The sequence below is a fragment of the Panthera onca genome, chromosome C1 (genome assembly GCF_046562875.1).
Source record: "Panthera onca isolate mPanOnc1 chromosome C1, mPanOnc1 haplotype 2, whole genome shotgun sequence".
Lineage (NCBI taxonomy): Eukaryota > Metazoa > Chordata > Mammalia > Carnivora > Felidae > Panthera > Panthera onca.
Genome location: NC_138346.1, coordinates 212,497,887 through 212,520,639, shown reverse-complemented (window position 1 = coordinate 212,520,639; position 22,753 = coordinate 212,497,887). Strand labels below are relative to the sequence as shown.

Sequence of the window (22,753 nt, the reverse complement as noted above, 5' to 3'; positions counted from 1 at the left end):
GGGCTTTCTGTTCCTCATTGTTTAGCCATGACGGGGCTGTGGTTGTTGGATTTTTTCTTTGTTTTGTTTTTTTTCCCTCTGTCCGAGAGCATAAACAGGCCTTAAGATTGCTCAAGGGAGGGCTGACCTCTTCTGCCAACCGCCAGCTCCTGGGCTCTGGAATCACACAGAGTGGCAGGAGGAAGTGCAGGGAAGGGTGTTTATAACAAGATTCTGACAGGAAGGGGCCCCGGAGGGGAGGCCTCCGGGCAGTGGCCTGGGGGCTATGGGGGTCCCGCTGTCTGCCTACATCCAGGAACCCTTGGCCTGTGGGTGGAGAGAGCACAGACTTGGCCAAGGCAGGGCCCTTTCCCATCAGGCCTTTTGAACCCTGACAGGAAATCCTCCCCCCAGACAGGGCAGGCCTCTCCCGGCTGCACCACAGGAGCTTCCCTGGGAGGGTGAGGGTTTCTCTCTGCCACCAGGAGCCTCACTGGCCCTGTGGCTCTCAGTCCTGCGTGAGTGAGGGGCTTCCCTAGTTACTGCTGAGGTTCCATGTGGGGAAGAAGCCCCCAGTGTGCTGTGCGGGGCGTCCATGAGACCTGTGCCAGCCACCCTGCCGGGGTGAGAAGGAGGTGCAGCCCTCCCTGCCCTCGGGGCTGCTGCCTGAGGGGACAGGCAGCTGCCTCTGGGGGCGCTCAGCCAGAGGAGGGGCACAGCCCCTGCCCTCAGGGAAGCCACACAGCCGCAGCCTGCAGGGAGGGCCCGTGTGGGGGGCCGTGGGGGACAGTCAGGCCCTTCGCTGGGGTTAGTACACAGTTGAATGGAGTGTGCAGAGGCGGCTGTAGGATTCCTCTGGTTTAGGGGCTCCCCTAGCCTTTGATCTCTGGGTCTGCTCTGCATGCCCCTGCCCCCAGATGCTTTGGACGCTGACAGTGAGCCTCACCCCCAACTGCGAGGAGCCCTGATAAGGAGGCTTGCTTCATCTTTTGTCCAGTACCTGGCAGCCTGTTCCAGGACGGGATGGGGAGGGAAGAGGGACTGTGTGTGTGTGTGTGTGTGTGTGCGGCAACATGAGCAGCTGTGGGCATGCAAGCTTATAGTCCAGATGGGGTGGAAGTTACTTTTTTAGGCTCTGTGTTGTGCAGGATGGTTCCCACTTCCCCTGCCAGCCGCCCGTGTCTTTCCCAGCCTCTAGAGGGGTTTTGGCACTGGCCCCAGGGTGGAGGGTGGGCTTCGGGGGCAGGCGTCTGCACCCATGTTTATGCTTCGTGGCCACGGTGCTGGATTGGACCCCTTGAGGAAAGATGTCATGAAGCCCACGGCTCAGATTAGTGACCCCTGAACACCTGCTACGTGCCAGGCCCTGGGGTCATAGTAAAGAGTTACCCCCGACCCCGGGCTCGGAGGGCACCCGTCTTGGGTGGGGGTTGGTGTAGCCCTGCGTGCCAGGCGCCCTGGGGGAGGGGGTCGGGATGTTGGGTCCCAGTGACTATTCAGGGTGGGGTGCGTGCGGGGAAGCCTTCAGGGGGAGCCTGCTGAGAAGAGAGAAACAGGGATTTTTGTCAGAGGAAGCCTGGAGCTAGACCAGGTGCAGAAGGCACTTCGGGCAAAGGCGTGGGGACAGGAAGAGCCACAGATTGCTCTGTAGCAGGGAGCCCGGGCCCCGGGGGGGTCCTCCCCCACCCCTGCCCCCTCCCATGGCTTCCAGCTGTTGACAGGTGCCGCCAGGGTGGGTCTGGGGCTGCTCCCCGGGGCTGCTCATCCCCCATGTAGGACCCGGCCAAGAGTCTGGCTTCCCCAGGCTCTGCCAGTCATGCCCCTGCCCCCAACCCCCGGCGGTGCTGTGGAGGGAGCAGGGGAGGGCCATGTGCAGCTTCCCTGCAGCCCGATCCCTGGGGGGGGGGGGGGGGGGCAGGGCTCTGTCAGTCCCACTTGGAGGCCGGAGCCCTTACCAGGCAGCACCCAGGGCAGCTGGGGGATGGGTGCCCTGCTGGGAAAAGGGGCTCTGAGTGGAGAGCAGCAGCACCTGCTCACTAGAGCACCTGGTGCCCCATAGGCGCTCGACGCATGGTAACCTGTCATTGTTGGTCATCGACAACCATTCACCTACTGAGCCCCAACCCTGCGAGCATCCCGTGCTGGAGGCTGAGGGTCTAGAGATGATGAGGCCGTTGTTTCTGTCCCCTGCATTGCAGACACTTATGGGGTGTGTGTGTGTGTGTGTGTGTGTGTGCGCGCGCGCGCGTGCCCACGTGGCAGGACAAGTAGGTACCCCCGTTTCAGCACAATGAGCTGGCTGTTAGAAGGGGCCCTATCCAGTGTTCCGAGAGAGCCCAGAGGAGGAGGAATCGGACACAGCCTGGGGGAGTCAGGGAGGGCTTCTCAGAGGAGGCAGCATTCAGCCAGAAACGTGAAGGGGTGATTCCCAGGTGCAGGAAGGAATAGGAGGAATCCCAGGCAGAGGGCCCTCTTGTGCTGGGCACTGTGGCTCTCTGTGACTGAGGCCACTGGCTTTGGTGCCTCACATCTGCCCCCCAGGAGTGGTAGGGGCTAGCCCCGTGCTCCGGCCAGCGGGCTCAGTGCCCCCGCCTCCAGACGTGAGCGTGCTACACTGAGGGAAGAAGAAGAGGCAGTGAGAGGCGAAAACTCTCCTACCTTCCCCTCAAAGGGAGAAGTCCCCACGTCAGTAGAGCCGCAACAGGGAGAGGGCCAAACACCTGCAGGCCACAGGATGGGGATATGGGTGTTAAGTATGACAGTCCAGGGGTGGCCATGCTGATGGCTGTCCTTCCCTTCCCTCTTCCAGGTTACATTACTCCCCTACGTTCCGGGGCCTGGAAGCTCATGCCAACTGACAGAATACTTCGATGAGAGGACCCAGATGTGCTGTAGCAAGTGTCAGCCTGGTAAGTAAGGGGTGGCCACTGGGGCCCTGACCCGCTGGAGAGGGTGTGTGGCGGGGGGGGCTTGGAGTGGGGTAGGGTCACGGCGCTCAATTCTTACCGCATTCCTTCTATTTCCATGAATTGGCCCCACGCTGCCTCCTGCTTCAGGGCCTTTGCACATGTTGTTCCCCCTTCCTGGCAGAATTCCCAACTCCCTTTCTCTGCTTAGCATCTGCTAAGTGTCAGGTGCTGTTCTAAGTGGTAGGAATACAACAGAGAGCAGGGCAGAGAAAATCCTCACCCTCATGGATTTTGCATCTGATAGAGGCACAGACAAACCAACAGAGGAAACAGATATGTGGTCCCATCAGAGGGTAAATGCTGTGAAGAAAACAAGGCAGGGTAAAGTCAGTGGAGACAGATGGACTAGGCCTGCTGTTTTATATGGAGTGGTCAGGGAGTCTGACACCCTCTCTGAAGAGCTGACACTTGGACAGAGGCATGCAGGAGGTGAAGGAGTGAGTGGTCCAAATGTACAGGAAACAGCCTGTTGGGTTGGGGAAATAGCAAGTGCAAAGGTCCTGAGGTAGGAGCCTGTTTGGTGAACTTGAGGAACAGTGAGGCCAGTGTGTGGCCCAGAGTGAGTGAGTTAGCAGGAGCCATGGTAAGGAGTTTAGATTTTATTCTGCAGAAGCTAGGGAGCCATTGGAGGGCCCCTGAGCCATTAGCCTGAGGTGTGGGCAGGCACATGTGTACCTGTCATCTCCCACAGCCATTTTAAGAGACCTCACAAGTGACTCTTTTTCTGTTAATTGGCAGGGTCCCCGTAAGAAGTTACTGGATTAGCACAGCAGTGAAGATGGCAGGATAGGGCTCAAGGCTCAAGAGAGAAACTCCTTAATGGTTTGCTTTGATGTTGTCCTATCCCCTGGCATGCCTTCTCTCTAGGCCCACAAGTCCCATGTCCTCATCCTTGGTAGGAGACCAGGGACTACATTTGTACTGTTGGCTTACTGCTAGTTCACACCCACAGGTAAAGAGAATTGTAGCTATCGAGAAGAAAGGAGCTAGAAAACCAGTTCTCACTAAAGTGTGATTGACCAGTAACAGGCAGTCCCATTGGCGGAATCCCAGGCATCTGAAAAGAGCAGAGGGAAAAGTATTTTATGAGCATCAGGGGTTTGGAGATGGAGTGACAGCTGGGACCTGCAAGATGTTGGATGACTCGGTGAAGGACTTGGAACCCTTTCAAAGAGCCTTCCCAGCCAGGCTTTAAGATGCTGGGGCTCTGGGGAATGGCGGATGAGCCCGGGGCGCCGGCAGAGCTCCCACCCCACTGACCTCTGGCCCCTGCTTTCTCAGGCTACCATGCACAGTCGCTGTGCACCGAGACCTCAGATACCGTGTGTGCCCGCTGCGAGGACAGCACCTACACCAAGCTCTGGAACTGGGTGCACGAGTGCTTGAGCTGTGACTCCCGCTGCACCTCTGGTGAGTGGGTTCAGAGCCGGGGTTGGGCCCTGACACCTTCCCCCAGCCGTTGAGCAGCCCAGCCCCTTTGACTCAAAGTTGGCTAGGATTACCCCAGGCCAGGTGTTTTCGTGCTCCGGAGCCTGGGGCTGTATGGGTACAGCCCTTCCCTGTTTACCAACAGCATTTTTTTTTTTTAAGTTTAGTTATTTATTTTGAGAGAGACAGGGACAGTGTGAGTGGGGGAGGCACAGAGAGAGGGGGAGTCAGAGCATCCCCAGCGATCTCCGCACTATCAGCGTGCAGCCCGACATGGGGCTCGAACGCACGAAACCATGATGAGATCGTGATCCAAGCCGAAACCGAGAGTCGGATGCTTAACCCACTGAGCCACCCAGGTGCCCCCATCAACAGCATTTTCATCTTCTGTCTCACCAAATCCCCTTTCACGGCGCCATGGGCAGGCAGGCCAAGGGCAGCCGTGAGAGAACTGTGCCCGCGAGACCGCGGGCCTTGGCACTGCGTGGCCAGCATTCTTCTTGCCCCGTGCTGGGGCGTGGGGTGGTCCACCAGCCTGCTGGAGACCAGAGCTCTCTGTGGGTGGCGGGTTGGCTGGGCGACGGGGTGGGCACGGTGGTGGGCAGGGCCGGCGGAGGCGGGAATAACCCTGGGTTGCCCTCTCGTTCTCGTAGACCAAGTGGAGACTCAGGCCTGCACTCCGGAACAGAACCGCGTCTGCACCTGCAGGCCGGGCTGGTACTGCACGTTGAAGAGGCAGAAAGGGTGCCGGCTGTGTGCGCCCCTGCACAGGTGCCGCCCGGGCTTCGGCGTGGCCAGGCCAGGTACGGGGCTGGAGCCAGTGGGCCTCGGGGACCCCGCTGGGCCTCTCCTTCATGGGCACCAGCCCATCAGCTCAGGCCGGGAATGTCAGCAGTGGTGGCCAGCTGCCAGCCCTTTCCCCCTACCTCCTTTCCTCCAGCATGCCAAATTAGGCTCCTACTGTGCACTAGGCCCTGGGGATCCAGAGATGGGTCAGCTGAAGCCCAGGGTTACTGGAAAATCGGGTGGTGCCACGGAAGATGAACCCACGTGACCCCGGAGGCCAGGAAGTCACTAGATTTGGTTAACCGTCAACCTCGGCCCGGTGGGCACGCGCACACACACTTGTGTGGTTTAAGGGATGGAGGTGAAGACGGAGGTCCGTAGGCCCCTCAGACTTCCCCCGGGACTCTTGTGCCAAGGCCCAGTCGTTCTGCTAAGTATTTGAGTTGGCGACGGGTTCCAATTTTTCCTCGAAGGAACTGCAACGTCAAATGTGGTGTGCGCTCCCTGTGGCCCAGGGACGTTCTCCGACACAACGTCGTCCACAGATGCCTGCAGGCCCCACCGGATGTGAGTGGCTGGGTCGATCGGTTCTGGAGGAGCAGGGAGGGCAGTCCCTGGGCGACTGTGGGGTCTAGAGCACAGACTGGCCATGCCATGGTGCCTGAAGTCCCCGCATTCATTCCCTCGGGTGGAGGCATTGCCGAACCCCTGTTCAGCTCCTGGGTGGGTTTATCCTACAGTGGGTGGGTGGGGCCCAGCACAGACAGCAGGTGAGTGGCATCCTTGCCCTGGCAGTCAGCACTGGGGGGGGGGGGGCATGGGGAGAGGTGGGGAGGGGACAGACAGGGGCGGTTCTGAGGGGTCGTGTGGCACGAATACTCTCTCCTCCCTCCTGGCTCCCATGAGTGAGCCCAGCCACGCTGAGCCCTCAGGCCTCTGTTGTGCCCTGACCAAGCCTCCTCCTCCCTCAGCTGTGGCTCAGTGGCCATCCCTGGCAATGCAACCATGGATGCCGTCTGCGCTTCTGTGCCTCCTACCCTGAGGATGGCCCCACGCCCAGCCCCCACGTCCCAGCCAGCGTCTACACTATCCCAGCAAGTGGAGCTGACTCCAGGCCCTCGCACGGCCCCTAGCACCTCCCTTCTGTTCGTGATGGGCCCAACCCCCCCAGCTGAAGGGCTCAGCACGGGCGACATCTCTCTCCTCATTGGTAAGTCCCAGGAGGGCTCCTTCAGCCTCCCTGCGTCCCTTCCCCTGTTCGAGCTCCGAGTCTCTCTGAGAGCCCCCTGCAGGCTGCTCTGCTCTGGGAGGTGGGTGGTGAGGCTTGTCTTCTTTCAAGACCTGGTGCTGTCACGAAGAACTGCCCGGGTGGGAGAGGCAGGGTCCGCGTTTTATCTGCAGGCAGAGGTGGTTTCCTGGTTGCCGTCTCTGATGAACTCATTAGCCGCTGGGCTGGGCCAGGTCACCCCATGGGCTTCCCTTCTGGGATTAGGACTACCTCAAGGCCAGAGGTCTCAAAATGGTGACCCTGGGGCTGGATGTGGCCAATAGACATGTCTTGTTTGGTCAGATTTTTTGGTTATTTGTCTTGTGATTAAATTTGAGAGTCTCTGGACAGGGCTTGCCCCTCCTGTGACATCCCAGGCATGTTTGGTCACTGATTTAGCTGCCTGGCTCCCTGGTATGTTTGAGTTTGCTTTCTGCAGTTGTTTGGAGCTTTTTTTTTTGTCCTTCTAGGACTGATTGTGGCTGTGACAACCTTGGGTCTGGTGATCATAGGGCTGGTGAAATGTGTCATTATGACCCAGAAAAAAAGTAAGTTTTCATTCCTTTTTCTTTCATGCATTCGTTCTTTCATTCATTCATCTGTTTCTTCAGGACACATTCATTCATTCATTCATTCATCCATTTGTTCAGGACAGATTCATAATTCATTCATTCAAACATTTGTTCAGGACACATTCATTTATTCATTCATTCATTCATTCATCCGTTTGTTTAGGAAGCTTTTCTGGGGTCCCTCCGGTCAGTCCAGTGCTGGGCATAGCTTTGTGGGTCAGACAGCTGGACAGGGCAGCCCCTGTTCTGTAGGAGCTCAGAGCCTGGGGTAGAAGGCAGTGCCACTAACTTACCTACTAAAGAGGCAAGATGCGGGGCACCTGGGTGGCTCAGTCGGTTTAGCGTCCGACTTTGGCTCGGGTCACGATCTCATGGTTTGTGAGTTCGAGCCCTTCATCAGGCCCTGTGCTGACAGTGCAGAGCCCGTCTCTGGATCCTCTGTCTCCCTCTGTCTCTGCCCCTCCCCGGCTTGTGTTCTCCCTACCTCCCTGTCTCTCAAAAATAAACTTTAAAAAAATTAAAAAAAAAAAAAAAAACCTTTAAAGAAGGCAAGATGCCACAGAGCTGTCCGAGGGGGTGGGAGTCTAGGATTGTGTCTGGAAATCCCGGGGGAGTCAGGCCTTCTGGAGCAGGTGGCATCTGAGCTGAGTCAGATCTCCACAGGCAGACGTGTGTAGGAAAGAAAAGGCACGCTGAGGAGAAGGCACGGTGTGAGCACATAGGGGGACGCCGGAGAATCGTTGAGCGTGGCGGAGGGGGTGGGACACGGTCGGGCCGTCTGGGGAGTTGGGGAGGGCAACCGTGCATAGCCCCCAGGGCCGGGCCTGCTCTGGCTGGTTCCGCTTGGGCCCCATGCTGCCCTCCTAGTTAGATCAGGTGTGGCCTGAGGAAGCCATGTTCCCTGACTTGTCGCCTCTCTCTTCTTTGCAGAGAAGCCCTTCTGTCTACAAGGAGAAGCCAAAGTGGTGAGTACCCCCTCTGCCCTCCCCCTCCTCCTCCTCGCCAGTCTCCTTACTGGTGGGCCGAGTCGTGCCCACGGGCACTGGTGCATTCTGGGGGTTGGTCTGTCTGGTGTCCGGGGTGCGCAGCCCTGGGAGGCCGAGGAAGGGCCAGCCGGTGTCTGTCCCTGGGGGTTAGGCAGCCCTCCGTGGGCTCAAAGAGGCTGCGAGTGTGAAGGGTACCATCAGAGCACAGGGCGCTGGCGGTGTCAGCGGCAGGCACGTGGTCACGGACGCATAGTGTGACGGCGGGCAGATGTGAAATGGCGCATGACTCCGTGTCCTCGCCGTCAGAAGGAAACAATGTCTGCTCAGCCCAGCCTGCAGGGCAGTGCCATTCGCTCAGCGGCAACAGTTGGCAGGCTGTCCGTGACCTTCACAGAGCGCTTCCCCGTGGAGCCGCGCTGGGGTACCCTGGTTTTCCAAAGAGGGCCCGGCGTCGTCTCTGGGGTTGAGGTAGAGGCGGGAGTTTGGGTCCCAGACCCTGGGCCCTGCTCTCCGCTTCGATCAAAGCAGCTCACCTTTGATCCTTTTTAAAAAAATGTTTTTTCACGTTTATTTATTTTTGACACAGAGACAGAGTGTGAGTGGGGGAGGGGGAGAGAGAGAGAGAGAGAGAGAGACAGAGAGACAGAGAGACACACACAGAGAATCAGAAGCAGGCTCCAGGCTCTGAGCTGTCAGCAGAGAGCCCGATGTGGGGCCTGAACTCCCGAACTGTGAGATCATGATCTGAGTGGAAGTTGGATGCTTAACCAACTGAGCCACACAGGTGCCCCAGTTAAAAAATTTTTTTAATGTTTAATTATTTTTGAGGGAGAGAGACTGAGTGTGAACAGGGGAGGGGCAGAGAGAAAGGGAGACACAGAATCTGAAGCAGGCTCCAGGCTCTGAGCCATCAGCCCAGAGCCCGACGCGGGGCTCGAACTCACGGACCGTGAGATCGTGACCTGAGCGGAAGTCAGACTCTTAACTGACTGAGCCACCCAGGTGCCCCGATTCTTTCTTTCTTTCTTTCTTTCTTTCTTTCTTTCTTTCTTTCTTTCTTTCTTTCTTTCTTTCTCTTCCTTCCTTCCTTCCTTTCTTTCTTTTTCTTTTCTTTCTTTCTTTCTTTCTTTCTTTCTTTTTTTTATAAATTAGGGTGCGTGAGGGACTTTTGTTAGAGACAGACCACTGACACAGTAGTTCATCAGTTTCTTATCAGGAAGGCCTTTGCCTGAAAGTGACCGAAAACTTAAGGATGACTTAAAGCAAAGGGGCTTTTCTTGCATCCCAGAGTCGGGGGGGGGGCTGACAGCTGCTGGAACAGTTGGGTTGCATCCTGTGAAGTCGGCAGGACCCCAGGCTCCGCCACCTTCAGCCTGTTGGCCTTTGTTCTCTTGCTTGTGGCCTTATATCATAAGATAGTGGGCCCCACTTTGCATATGGCCTCCAGGTTTGAGGCAGGAAAAAGACAGGAAAGAGAGTGGCCAGGCCATTGATGGTGCCTTTTATCAGGAAATCAGACACTGATAGCCCTGAGTGGGCTTCTCCTTCCCTCTCATTGGCCAGAGTGGTGTCGTGGGGACCACCCTTAGTTGCAAGGGGGGGCTAGAAAAGGGGGAGCTTTGCTTTCCCAGCCTCTGTGGTGGAGGAGGGGAGGGACAGGACTTGGAAATGGGTGCAGGGTGAGCTAGGACACAGTGTTTGCTGCAACCCCGTGCCTGGTAGGCAGGGCAGAATTTTTACCCACTTTACAGATGGGGAAACAGAGTCTGAGGCACTCCCTCCATGTCCCCTGTCCTGCTTGGGCAAGGTTTCTTGACTTCAGCAATTTTGATATCTGGGGCCAGATCATTGTTTGTCACGGGGGGCTGTCACCCTGCATTGGAGGCTGTTTGGCAAGATCACCGGCCCCCCCACCAGATGCCGGGAGCACCGTTTCTCAGGACCAGCAACCGAAAATGCCTCCAGATACTGCAAAATGTCCCTGGAGGAAGGACAGACTTGCCCCTGATGGAGAACTGCTGTGCCAGGGAAGAAGCTCAGCCCTTGGTGGCCCAGTGCCCAGGGTTTACACAGGGAGTTGGACTTGGTAGGGACTAGAGACTGATCTCCCCTCGGGCAAGAGAAGAGGTGCAGAGAGGGAAAGCGGCTTGTCCCAGGCCATACAGCAGTGTATCTCTGGACCCCTGGCCCAGTGCTCTTTGACCTGCCCTGCAGTATTTCAGCAGATGCACGTTCTGGTTTGGAGGTTCAAACCGTTTCTCCTTCCTCCAGCGTGCAAATGCCACTCCTTCCTTTTTCTCTGGCTTCAGTTCAGCGATGCTGACAGCTGCTGCCGGGTGGCACTGAGAGCCAGCACACCCAGCAGCCTTGCTACCACATTCTGTCTCCCCACCCAGGGTTTCCCAATACTCAGTGCGCTGAGGATGTCTCGGGTGTGGCCCCAGCAGCCTCTAACTTCCCCTTTCCGTTCACGGAGTTTCGTGTTCACTGAGTGTAGCTCAATTATCTGTAGAGTGTGGTTGAGTATCGCGCCCAGTGGTGTGCTGGTAATCGGCTCTCTGGGCAGGAAAAAAAACCAAAAGAACCCAAAAACCCGAGCTCGAATTTGCGGTGTTTGCTCCCACCATGGCCGGTCTCAAGCTGCCAGGAGCTTGCTGAGTGTGCAGCTGGGAGGAAGCGTGTGAGCCCGCTGCTCCTGAGCCCCATGCCAGGCCTTTTGCCTGTCCCCTGCCACCGAACCCTCACGCACTCCTGTGAGGCAAGCATAGAACCAGTTCCATTGTGCAGATGAGGACCCTGAGACCGAGTGAGGGTCAGCTACCCGTGTTAAGCTTAGACCACTAGGTAAGGGGCATAGCCCGGGTTCGAGACCCAGTCTGAATCTGCAGGCTTTGCCCTTATCTCCCATCAGGGCCTGAGCTCACAGGGTGGGCGTCTTCCTAGGTGCCCTCCAGTGCCCAGGCTCCCGCCCCTGCCCCTGTCATGCTTAGCCTGCGCCCACTCAGCTGGTGGGCAGAAGCCCCCGCTGAGAGGCCACCGGGTCATGCTCCAGACCTGGGCCGCTGGGGTTGGGAGGGGGGAGACCCAGCGCCTCCCACCCCTCCTGCTGCGGAAGTGACTCCAACGCATGGCCGGACGGTGGCCTCCCTTTGGACAAGGCCAGCATACCCACGTATGTGAGCTCACCCACAGTCAGTCACTCCCACGGACACACTCACACGTGGGCTCATGTTTAACAACGAGAGTGAGCACCTGGGAGGTGCCGAGCGTGTGTGCTCATGCATTGCTTAGTCTCACAGCTGTGCTGACACCCAGACAGCATGATTATTGCCCCGGTTTTTATTTGGGAAATAAGATTTGGGCTCAGAGAAGTTAAGTGACTTTCCCTAAGTCACACAGCTAATGAGAGTGGCCAGAGACACAAGCCTCTCTTCACTACCCCCAGCACGTGCCCTCACACGTGCTCCTACACACACAGACAAGTGTGTGGGATGTTTTACCTCCCCCCCCCACACCTGTGCATACAGAGGTGTGAGCCTCGTGAGCACACACACACACACAGGCAGACGTGGAAGGACCTGGCTGGTGGCTCTACGAGAGTCTCTGCCTCTGGCCGTGTTGGGGGCTGGGCGTGCTGGAGGCTAGTGGGCTGGAATCCTGGTTTTTGAGTGAGCTTCCTCCATACTGCCCCTCACTGGGGTCCCAGTCCAAGGAACAGGACTCAAGGATGCATCTGCCCCACTCAGAGCCTGCCTGAACTTTGCAACTTGTGGCTTTGGGAGAAGGAGGCAGATCGTGACCTTTGGGGGTTCCTGCTCTGCCCAGCCCCAGCCACAAGTAGAGCAGCAGGAGACTGGCTCCCAAAAGCCCCTTCTTTGGGGTTTTAAGGAATGCCATTTGGGTGCCCCTCTTGTCCCTCCTTCCCCTGCCTGTCCAAGCGCAGAGCAAGGGTAGGAGTGCAGTCCAGTAGCCTAGATCAGACCACCTGGGCAAAGGTTCAGCCTGAACTTGAGATGCCCTCCATCCCTGCAAAGCCCGGGGCCGTGAACCAGGGAGGCAGGACGCAGTGGGAAGCCGGCATCACTGCTACACGGATCTGGGCTCATTCCACCTCCACCACAGCCCAGACCGGCTGTGATACTGAGCCAGGGACCCACCCTCTCTAGGACTCTGTGGCCTCAAGGGACAGCTTGCAAAGAGGATCCTTCTGTCCTGATGACAGAAGCAGGCTCAGCTGTGGGAGAGGCCGTGGCCTTGGTGGGCGGGACAGGGGCTGGGTGGCCATAGTGATTGGCCAGAGAGTGGACTGCTCAGAGAGCGCTTGGGATTGGAGGCCAAGGGGTGTCAGCCTTTCCTGGGGAGTGGGACCCGACATGCCTCCACCCCTATGGCAAAGGCCTTCCCTCTTACCTTACTAGGCCATGTCCCACCAGCCCTTCCCTTGCTTTGGTCCTCATTCCCCCCGGGACCCTCTCATCCTGCACTGGTCCAGGGGCCAAGGGCAGCAAGTGAGAACGTGGCCCCTTCTGTCTCCTTTCTTCCTGGGATCTAGCAATCACCCGGGACCCCGAGGCAAAGGCTTGGGTGCCTATTCAGTTGGTGTAGGCAGGTGACAGGCTCTGAGTGGAGTTTCTGGGTGCTCCCCAAGCAGGAATACGTGGAAACTGGCACCTTGTCTTGGGCCTCCAGACCTTGAAAACCCAGACACCCGGGAAAGCTGTCAAGGGTTTTAGTCCACCTTACCATGTCCTAATTGTGTGACCTCAGGCAAATAACTCAACATGTCTGGTTCTCAGTTGCTACATCTGCAAACACTGGGCTGTTAGAAGTATCAATATAGTGTTTTAGAAGGACTTCGGCTCAGTGCTTGGCATTGAATAGCAGATATCAGCTAATACCTTATTATTATTGTCGGTGTTAGTTATGTTCTTCTGTGGGGAAAAGATATTAGGAGTTAGTCACAGAGCAGGCTTGGGGAATAGAATCTGGAAAGGGTTCCTGACCCAGCGTGGCCCAGGGCTCTAAATAAAAGGGCTGTCTACTCTGGAATGATGGATTGAATACAAGGGCCAGCGAACGTTTTCCGTGAAGGGCCAGACAGTAAATATTTTAGGCTTTTTGGTCGTATGGGCTCTGTTACAGCTACTGAAACCTGGCGTGGTAGCAAGGAAGCCGCCACAGATTTGTCCATCAACCAACGAGAGTGGCCGTATTGCAATACAGTTGCATTTATGGGCGCTAAAACGTAAAGGGCACGTAATTTTGCGTGTCACAAAATATCATTCTTTGAACACTTTTTTCAATCATTTAAAAAATGTAAAAACCCTTCTTGGCTCACAGGCTGTCTGTACAAAAACTGTAGCAGGCCAGATTTGACTCATGGTACTAGTTTACCCCCACCCCCCACCCCCCGCCTGATTTAACAAACCCTTGTGTGGAGCTTTACGGTGTAACAGGCCCTGTCCTGAGCACCTTACAAATATCCAGCCATTGAATCTTCCTGACAGCCCTGGGAGGTCGGCTTATAACTCCCCTTTGATATATGAAAGAAAGGAGGCACAGAAAGGTTAAGTAACTTGTCCAAGGGCACACAGCTAATAAGTGGTGGAGTCGTGATTTTGTACCCACGTGGGTGTGGTTCCGTGCTCTTGGCCGCCAGGCTGGACCACATCACCCTGTGCTGTTGGGGTGACCTTAGGAAAGTCACTCTCCTCTGGGCCTCTGTTTCCTTATGCGAAATGAGGATGGAAATCTTGCCCCACCTCCAGGACTGTTTGGTGAGTAGTCCCACCCTCTTAGGGCTCCCGCTCCAACAGAGCAGCCAAATGCTAATCACAGAAATGACGCAGAATCCCGCATCCCGAAAGCGAAAGCGCCGTGTGTGGAAAGCAGGTGCAGGTGTGGGCAGAAGCGCTGTGTAAACTGTGAGGGTGCTGAGGCCACGGGGGTGCAGAAGGGTGCACGGGTGTGAGCAGGGAGAGGAAGACGAGCCGGCTGATGGGCTGACTGCTCTCGCTCCTCTCCTGCCTGTCCAGCCTCACCTGCCTGCTGACAAGGCCCGAAGTGCCCCCGGCCCCGAGCAGCAGCACCTGCTGACCACAGCGCCCAGCTCCAGCAGCAGCTCCCTGGAGAGCTCAGGCAGCACCGCAGACGGGAGGGCGCCCACCGGGACCCGGCTGCCCGCACCAGGCACGGAGAAGGCCGCCGGGTCTGGGGAGGCCTGGGCCAGCTCCAGCAACTCAGGTAGGATGGGGGAGCCCATGTGGCTTCACCCCCCGCGTCGTGGCTCTTCCTGGTTTCTGGCTTAGCCGGCCCCTCCTGGGCCTCCCCCGTAGGGCAAGGCCTGAGCTCCTAGCAGGGCATTGGAATGACTGTGCGACTAGCCTGGGCTCGCCCCCCCAGCCTCTTCTCCCCGTCAGATGCAGCGCTGGGCCACAAAGCTCTCTCGTTTCTCTGAACCTGCCAAATCTCTCCCACCTCTGCCCACGTGAGTTCTTCTACCAGGAGCACCCTCCCTTCTAGACAATCCCAGCTTATTCTTCGAGTCCCCGATAGCCAGGAAGGGAGTTTCCCTGCCTGGTATTATAATACATAAATATGTAACATAATATTATATATTGATATCATATTTTCGCACAATTATTACATATTGTATACTGCTTATCGCGTAGTATATATTATTAGATGACATGTAGTATTATAGTGTTATATTCAGACCTATTATATTTTATAGATGGGGAAACTGAGGCCCAGAGAGGTTGAAGAGCTTGTTCAAGGCCACACAGCTAGTATATGGAAGAGCCAGGAATACCCCCTGGGCTTCCAGGCTCCAGAGCCCTGGGGTGGAACTCTGGATGAATAAATGGTGTCTTTAGGGCTCCACTCACTGTGGGCCATTGCCCAGTCCTTTGGACCTGAAGCGTCAGGACTGTGGAGACCTCATGGGTGCTGGAGAAGCCCAGGCCCCATTTACACAGGATACATTTTGCCCTGGACCCGGTCTGTGACAGGGGTCCAGAAAGCCTGGGGCTTCCTTGGTGTATTTTGTAGCGACAGGCAAAGCCCACTGGCCTGCGTCTGTCCTTCTCGCCCTGGCTGGCGGGAGGTCAAGGAATGACAGTGCGCTCGGGTCCTTCCCGGATGCCCTCCTGACCGCTCCGGTGCCGTGAGGATCCGAACAGGCTCCTTAACCCTGCCTCAGTTTCCTCATCTGGAGATGAGCCCAGCATCCCCTTGGCAGGGCTGCAACATCTCTTCCTACCTGATTGTGGGACAGCTCCCTCCATCAGGACCGCTCCTGCCCCGGCTGCCCCCTGCACGGAGGCGCCCCCACCGCCGTGTTCCCCTCACCAGTGCGATGTCTCGTCAGCGCCCCCACCCAGCCCGAGAGCTCCCCAAGGAAGAGACATAGCCCGTGGTCCTAAACTCTTGTTGAATGAGGGAACGGAACTCCAAATACAAACCCCTGGTCTTTGTCCAACTCTTGGTTTCATCTTTCTGATTTCCTGGTGACACCTCTCCTGCAGTCATCCTGGCCCCTTGACCATGTCTGCCCACCTCTTCTTCCTCCTCCTCCTCCTCCTCCTCCTCCTTCTCTTCCTCCTCCTCCTCCTTCTCCTCCTCCTCCTCCTCCTTCTCCTCCTCCTCCTCCTCCTCCTTCTCCTCCTCCTCCTCCTCCTCCTCCTCCTCCTCCTCCTCCTTCTCCTCCTCCTCCTTTTTAATGTTTATTTATTTATTTTTGGGGGGCGGGGCAGAGAGAGAGGGAGTCTGCCCACCCCTCCTACACCCTGCCACTTCTCTGTTCCCTACCCGACTCTCTGGTGTCACCCGCACTCTCCCCTTCTCTCCTCCCACCCAGTCACCTCTCTCTCCTGTGGAACGTGTGGCTGTGCCCCCTTGTAGTCCCCCATCCACCCCTGCAATGTCTCATTCACCATGTGCAAAGGCCACGGTGACTGGGTGACATTTGGGTGCTATGGAGGCTCAGGGTGGAAATTTCCTTGAGGCCCCATGAGTTCAGCCCTCCCTCCCCTGGCCTGTCTGGGGCTGTTCTGAACAGAGCAGCTCGCTGGCCCCATCCTCCTTCCAGGCTTCCCTGGAGTTGGAAGCGAATGTCCGTCCGGCCCTCCCCACGCACCCCAGACAGCACACGTGTTTGGGGACTTGGCAGGTCCCTGCAGGAAAAACAGGGACAGCTCTCACTCTTGGAGGGGTTATCCCGTGTCCCCTCTCAGCTTATCCAGCATTCAGTCCCTCACCAACTAGCTGGGAAACTCAGATGCCCCCAGGGCTGGGCGAGCAGGTGGGCCGGAAAGTAGGCAGATATCCTGGCCTCAGTGGTGAGGACAAACCACCCCTACCGCATTCTGGAATCCCAGATTTAGGAAATCACAGAGGCAGGCCTACACGGAGGAGAAAGATTTGGGGCAAAAGACACTATCAGGCTTAGTGTTTCCTCTCCACAAAGGAGCAATTTCCAAACCCTTTGATGTTTTTTTCATGTTACACAGATAAGGGGCCAATGACAGAAGGCTGTCGCCTTTCCAGAGTTGGTTTGGTCAGGACTGTGGAGGCTTCCCGCACTTACGGGAAAGTAACTCACCCTGGTCGCTTGATCACTGTTCTGTCCCGTGTACTTCCTGCCCCTGCTCACCTCTCTGAATCTCTGTGGGGGCATGTTTTGTTCCTGGAGCACCTTCCCCTGCTTTGTGAACTGGCTCCTCCCACCTACAGGGTGAGTTGGGCTGGGAATTACTTGGCAGATGAGGACACTGGAAATGCAGGCGATGAAGGTTGAGTTGCCCAAGATCACGTGGCCTCTAGGCCCTTCGCCCGGTGCTCTTGACCCTCTTGTCTTAATCTGTCTCTTGGGCAGGGGACAGACTGCGAAGACATCCCCCTGCAGACCCCTGACTCGCTGCCCTCCCCCATCTTGTGTTCAACAGAGCATTCCTCTGGCAGCCATGGGACCCAGGTCAACGTCACATGCATCGTGAATGTGTGCAGCGCCTCCGACCATGGCTCTCAGTGCGCCTCCCAGGCCAGCTACACGATGGGGGACGTGGATGCCAACTCCTCCGGCTCCCCAAATGACGAGCAGGTCCCCTTCTCCAAGGAAGAATGCCCTTTTCAGTCTCAGCCAGGGGCCCCGGAGACTCTGCTGGAGAACCCAGAGGAGAAGCCCCTGCCCCTTGGTGTGCCTGATGCTGGGATGAAGCCCAGTTAGCCAGACTGGCTGGCATGAGTTGTGTCACGGCCGAGGTGGCTGTTCCCTGGTCCTTCTGGGCCCCCACCCCCCAGGACTCTGGCTCTTTCTGGGCCAAATTCCTTTAGTGGCCTTCGCAGCCTCAGCCTTCCTCTCACCTGCTGGCAGAGGGTGAGGCAGGGAGAATCGTGGAAAACCCGTCCTGCATGGTGTGCTTCCTTCTAGAAGGCTGGTTGACATGCACGTGCTGGGCAGCCTGGGGCCGGCGCCTGCCTCTCTGAGAGCTGTCCTCCGGCTGGTCCTGTGAATTGGGCTTCTGGAGCCCTTATTTTGTTTTTTATCCTTGGACGCTTCCCAGCTCTGGTTTCCTGGGAGGCCCCAGCATCCTGGGGAAGAGGGACTCTGTGTGAGTCATCCACGGAGAAGGGGCAGTGCTTTAGCCCGAAATGCTGAGACTGCAGGGTGCTCCCAGCGGGGGCGGGGGAGGGGGATGTCATCGATCAGATGGTTCTATTCAGGAGGGGGCGGCCACCCCTGATGGGGACAGGGGTCCCCCAGTTACCTTGCACCACCTCCAAATCTATTCCTGGCAGCTTCGCCTCTTGAACAATGGTGTGAAAATGAGACACCCTGAGGGCCCAGCCCAGCAACCTGCACGAGTATCATAGCTTGGACAAAATGGCAGACCTCTAACCGAAACATGGGGCAATTAAAGAACAAAACAAAAACCCACCACGCATGCAAACAAGCCCGCAAAACGACAAAGCCGAACTCGAGACTTTGCTGTTCTCTGCTTTTGACCTTCACTCCCGACTTACCTATAGCTCCGGTGCAAGGCCACACCTCCTATCAGGGAATTTCAGGAACCAGAGATGACTGAGGCTCCCCGCAGCCGTCTCTCTCCTCCTACCTCAGCCTGGGCCTTCCTCTGCCTCCCTGGGAGGTACTTCTCCTCCCCTTACCCCCTTCACTGTTCCTGGAGTCCCAGGCCCCAGGGAAACCCACGGGGCCACTTGGGTATTGTGCCTGCCATGATCTCAAGTGGATGTGGGACGCTGAGAGCCAGTTTTGTGTGTGTATATGTCTGTCTGTCTGTCTGTGTCATGTGCTGTTGATCTGTGTAACCATGTTGTTGGGTTGAATGTCCTGCCTGAAGCAGCTCAAGCCAACAATTTTGTCAAAGGATTCTTTTCCATTAAAAAGTCAGTCCACTTCCCCCCAGACACATGCCCCAGAGCCCCGCAGAGCGTGGACATGTGTGGCCTTGACTGGATTCTGGAAGGAAGACGGGACTCCTGGAGAAGCCAGTTGGGGCCCAGGGACTTGGATCCCTTGTTGAAAAATTCCACTGGACTTGAACTTGGCAGCTGAACTTTTGGAAGGTAGGAGAGTCCAGTCATTACCATCCAGAGAAAGTAACAGCTTCCCAGAAAATCCAGATTCCTCTAGAGTCAGGATATTCTACTGCCTGGACTGGCCAGGGTCTCTGCCCACATTGGACGCCGTGTGGCAATGGAGCGTGTCTGCCCCCTGGTGGACCATCCTGGGAGGGCCTCAGGCCTCACTGCCATTTCCTGGGGAAGCTCTGAATTGCAAGGAGACCTCTCTGCATGTGACCTCAGTTCCCAGGCTTGTGTGGATCCCAAGACAAGAGTTTGCACCGTATACTGGACAGCGTTCCTGCTTGGAAATAAACCTTTTGTTTGTTACGCATTGACTCCTGGCTCTGGCTTCGGGTCTGAGCTGGGGTTTGTCCGTGGTCCTACTTGCCTGCCACCAGCGCGTAGGGGGAGACGTTGCCTTGGTCACTGCGCTGACAGGACCTGAGAAGCACCCCCAGACGCATAGCTGTCCTTGCTGAGAGCCTGGCTGCTCTCTCAAGCTCCGAATCACTCAGCTGGCCTCTGAATATGCCCTCATCACATGCCCTGTCGCCTCAGTGTCCTTAGCCTGCTCTTGGGGTTAACTGGGGTCGTTGCAGATCTTCTTGTCCACACGCAGCCCCCCTGTTCAATTAAGGGAGTAAGTTTCTGGCCTCCAGGAGGCCCCAGTGTGGTGACATCTGTGAGGCCCGCCACAGGGTGCTCAGATGAGCTTGGGGACAGGGGAGGTGCAGCTCAGAGAACCGCCACAGGAGGGTTCTGGAGGTGACCTTTGATCTGTTTCTGAGGTGTGAGCCAGAACAAAGGGTGGGGAGGAGGTTGCAGGCACTTGGAAAGGCCAGGAGGGGAGGGAGACCCAGGCCCTTGAATTCCTTAATCCGACCTCTAGATCACTCACCCTTTTTCCTGGGCCACTGTCACTCCCTCAGCACTACCCTCTTCTTTCTTGGTGATTTCCTGGGAGGCCTCTCCTCCCGCAGCCCCGCCCTCTACCCTACCCTACCCTAGAGCAGGCTCGGCAAAGTCCACGTGGTAAATATTTTCCACTTGGGGGCTCTTACGGTTTCGGTCACAACCACTCAATTGTGCTGCTGAAGTGAGAGAGCAGACACGGCACATTCACAAATGAGGGTCCACGGCGTCCACACCACCAGGGAACCCCCCGCTTCTCAGCAGGCACCTCGAGGTGTCCTACAGAACGGACTGCCTTCTGGAGGCACAGGGTCCCACAGGGTAAGGGCTCAGTCCCACAAGCCCGCGACCACTTCGGACACCAGTCACAGGTCCAGGTGGCCACCTGTGCTTCTGACCGATGGGCCGTGTGTCAGAGGTTCCCGTGACCCCCTCCTGGATTTCCATTTATTTGCTAGAGTGGCCCACCGGACTCAGGAGACCAGATTACTTACTCGATTCCCGGTTTATTGCAAAGACTCTGGAACATAAAGATGGGAGAGTTGCAGAGGGCGAGCTTTACGGGGGGATGGGCTAGAGCTTCTGGTCCCCCTGGGTGTGTGCCCCCCCGCCCCTACCCCTTCATGTGTTCACCAACATGGAGGCTGTCTGAACCCCGCCCTTTAGGTCTTTGTGGAGGCCTTGTTACGTGGGCATGATTGATGAAGGCATTGGCCATTGGTGACGGATTGAACCTCCAGCCCCTCTCCCCACTTAGGAAATTTTAAGTGTTTGAGGGGCTGTGAGGCCAGAAACAGAGGACGAAGACCAAATATATATTTCTTATTATAAATCACAATAGCAGAGGGTATAAATTTGGAGTAACTGAGGGCAGCCCCTCCTGCCTCTTCTTTCTTTTCTTTTCTTTTTTTTTTTTTTTTGAGAAAGAGCTAATGGGGGAGGGGCAGAGAGAGGGGGACAGAGGATCCGAAGCCAGCTCTGTGCGGACAGACTCACAGCAGAGAGCCCGATGGTGGGGCTCGAACCCAGGACCCGTGAGATCACAACCTGAGTCAAAGTCAGACACTCACTGCGCCACCCAGGTGCCCCCTCTTTTTCTTTTTTAACCGTGATGGGGTGAGTGGTTTTGCTAAGGCAGGGCTGGCGTGGGGGGCGGGGGGCGAGTAGGGGGTGACCGCGGTCCTCCTCCGTCTAATCTTCATGCAGTCGTCGTTGCTATCGGGCACTCTGATGCACCAGCCCAGAAGTCCAAACCCAGGTGCCCAGGTGTGACCAGTTCCTGTGTGACCGGAGGGAGATTAATTCACTTCTCTGTGCCTCACCCTTATCTGTAAAATAGGATTAATACAGTGCTTCCCTCCGAGTTTGGAATTATTTGAGTTACTATCTGTAAAATGCTTAGAACTATGCCAGGCACATTGTAAGTGCTCAATACATGCCACTTGCTATTTGTGTGTGTGTGTGTGTGTGTGTGTGTGTGTAGGTGCTGGGGATCACGAGTCCAGGGCAGCCAGGGTCCTTGTCCAGAGCTCACACGCTAGGAAGGGCTATGTGAAGAAATACATGTAGGCCACGCCAGGTGACAGTAAGTGCTGAGAAGCTAGCCTGTGGGGTGGGTTGAGGAAGGCTTCTCCGAGGAGCTGGTGTTTGAGCAGAGGCCTCGCTGAAGGGAGGGCAGCACAGCCTTGGGACTCGGGGTAGGGCAGGACATGAGGTCGTGGGGGTGGCTTCAGAAGCCACAGAAAGGATGTAGGGTTTTATGTTTTGGCGTGTGGGAGGAGTCCAGGGAGTGTGAGAAGTTCCTTTTTTTTCCTTTCTTTCTTTTTTTAACGTTTTCTTTATTTCTGAGAGAGAGTGCAAGTGGGGGAGGGGCAGAGAGAGGGGGGGACAGAGGACCCAAAGCTGGCTCTGAGTTGACAGCAGGGAGCTTGACTCAGGGCTCAAGTCAGGAGATCACGACCTGAGCCCAAGTCACACGCTGGATGGACTGAGCCACCCAGGCGCCCCTGGAGTGTGAGGAGTTCCTTAAATTGTCTGGTCTGCAACTTGGGCAACTGAGCTTCAGTTACTTTATCTCCACAACTGCCCCAGGAGATAGGCAGAGTACCCATTATCCCTGCTGTGCAGAGGAGGGCACCCAGGGGTGGGGGCCGGAGGTTTGATTTTTATCTAGAGTCAAGTTGGGAGGACAGCCTGTTCCCTGTGGGAGGCTCCTGAGAACCGCCTCCTTAGAATTTCACCAGAAAGTCAACTGAGGCCTGGGTTTAAAGGGCAAGTTCTCTCTCTCTCTCTCTCTCTCTCTCTCAGTCTCTCTCTCCTGGGACTGCCCTGTCCTGCCTGGAGCTCCATAGTCAAAAACCAGTGAGCAGGGCAGCATCCGGAAAGCTGGGAAATTGAGCTGAGAGGCTGCTTGGGGCACAGCTAACAGTGAGGAGTCCCTGGATTGTGTCCCAACGTCACCGAGGACCGGCAGTGTGAACCTAAAGCAGCCACTGTCCCTCTCTGGAGCTCAGAATCTCCACCTGTAAGATGAGGGGGCTGCCCTGAGCTGCGCTCTGTTCTTGTACTTCCCACAGGGCTGTCTGTATCTTCACAAGACAGTCTGTGCCTGCACGGTCACATTCGGTAGCCACTAGGCGTGTGCGGGTATCGGGCACCTGAGTGCGGCCGGTCCAAACTGAGATGTGTGAACTGCATCCCAACACAGAGCACCGACATTTGAAGACTCCGTGCAAAGCATGTTTATAGAATATGAGCTGTCAGCACAGAGCCCATGAGTGGGAGATCTTGACCTCAGTCGAAGTCTGATGCTCAACCGACTGAGCTACCCAGGCCCCTCCCCTCCCCGCCCCCATGAGGGCGGAGATTTTTAAAGTATCACTTTTATGGAGGAATGATTGACAGAAAACACAATTTAGCAATTCTAGGTGTGCACTTCAGTGAATTGTGACAACTGTATACAGCCTTGTGACCACCACAACGGTCAAGATACAGAAGTTCCATCACCCCATAAAGTTCCCTTGTACCCCTTCTTTTTTTCTTTTTTTAAATTAAAAAAAATTTTTAAAGTAATCTCTATACCTCACATATGGCTCGAACTCATGACCCTGAGATCAAGAGTCACATCCTCTACAGACTGAGCCAGCCAGGTGCCCCCGACCTTGGGTCTCTTCTTAGGTCATCTCCCTCCTCCAGTCCTGGCCCCTAGCACCCATTGATCTGCTTGTGCCATCGTAGTTTGGTCCTTTTTGGAATATCATACAAATG

The 22,753-nt window shown here is 56.4% G+C and overlaps 1 protein-coding gene across 1 annotated transcript in view; it reads left to right on the top strand.

Moving 5' to 3' along the window:
- TNFRSF1B (TNF receptor superfamily member 1B) overlaps nucleotides 1-22,529 on the top strand; it is a 36,113-nt gene extending 13,584 nt beyond the window's left edge. The window contains exons 2-10 of the mRNA XM_060623522.3: nucleotides 2,789-2,888; nucleotides 4,230-4,358; nucleotides 5,030-5,179; nucleotides 5,636-5,729; nucleotides 6,134-6,372; nucleotides 6,900-6,977; nucleotides 7,932-7,966; nucleotides 14,023-14,230; nucleotides 16,933-22,529. Coding sequence (XP_060479505.2) covers nucleotides 2,789-2,888; nucleotides 4,230-4,358; nucleotides 5,030-5,179; nucleotides 5,636-5,729; nucleotides 6,134-6,372; nucleotides 6,900-6,977; nucleotides 7,932-7,966; nucleotides 14,023-14,230; nucleotides 16,933-17,213 — 1,314 coding nt within the window. The 3' untranslated portion in view covers nucleotides 17,214-22,529. The remainder of the gene's footprint in view (nucleotides 1-2,788; nucleotides 2,889-4,229; nucleotides 4,359-5,029; nucleotides 5,180-5,635; nucleotides 5,730-6,133; nucleotides 6,373-6,899; nucleotides 6,978-7,931; nucleotides 7,967-14,022; nucleotides 14,231-16,932) is intronic.
- Nucleotides 22,530-22,753: the final 224 nt, after the last annotated feature.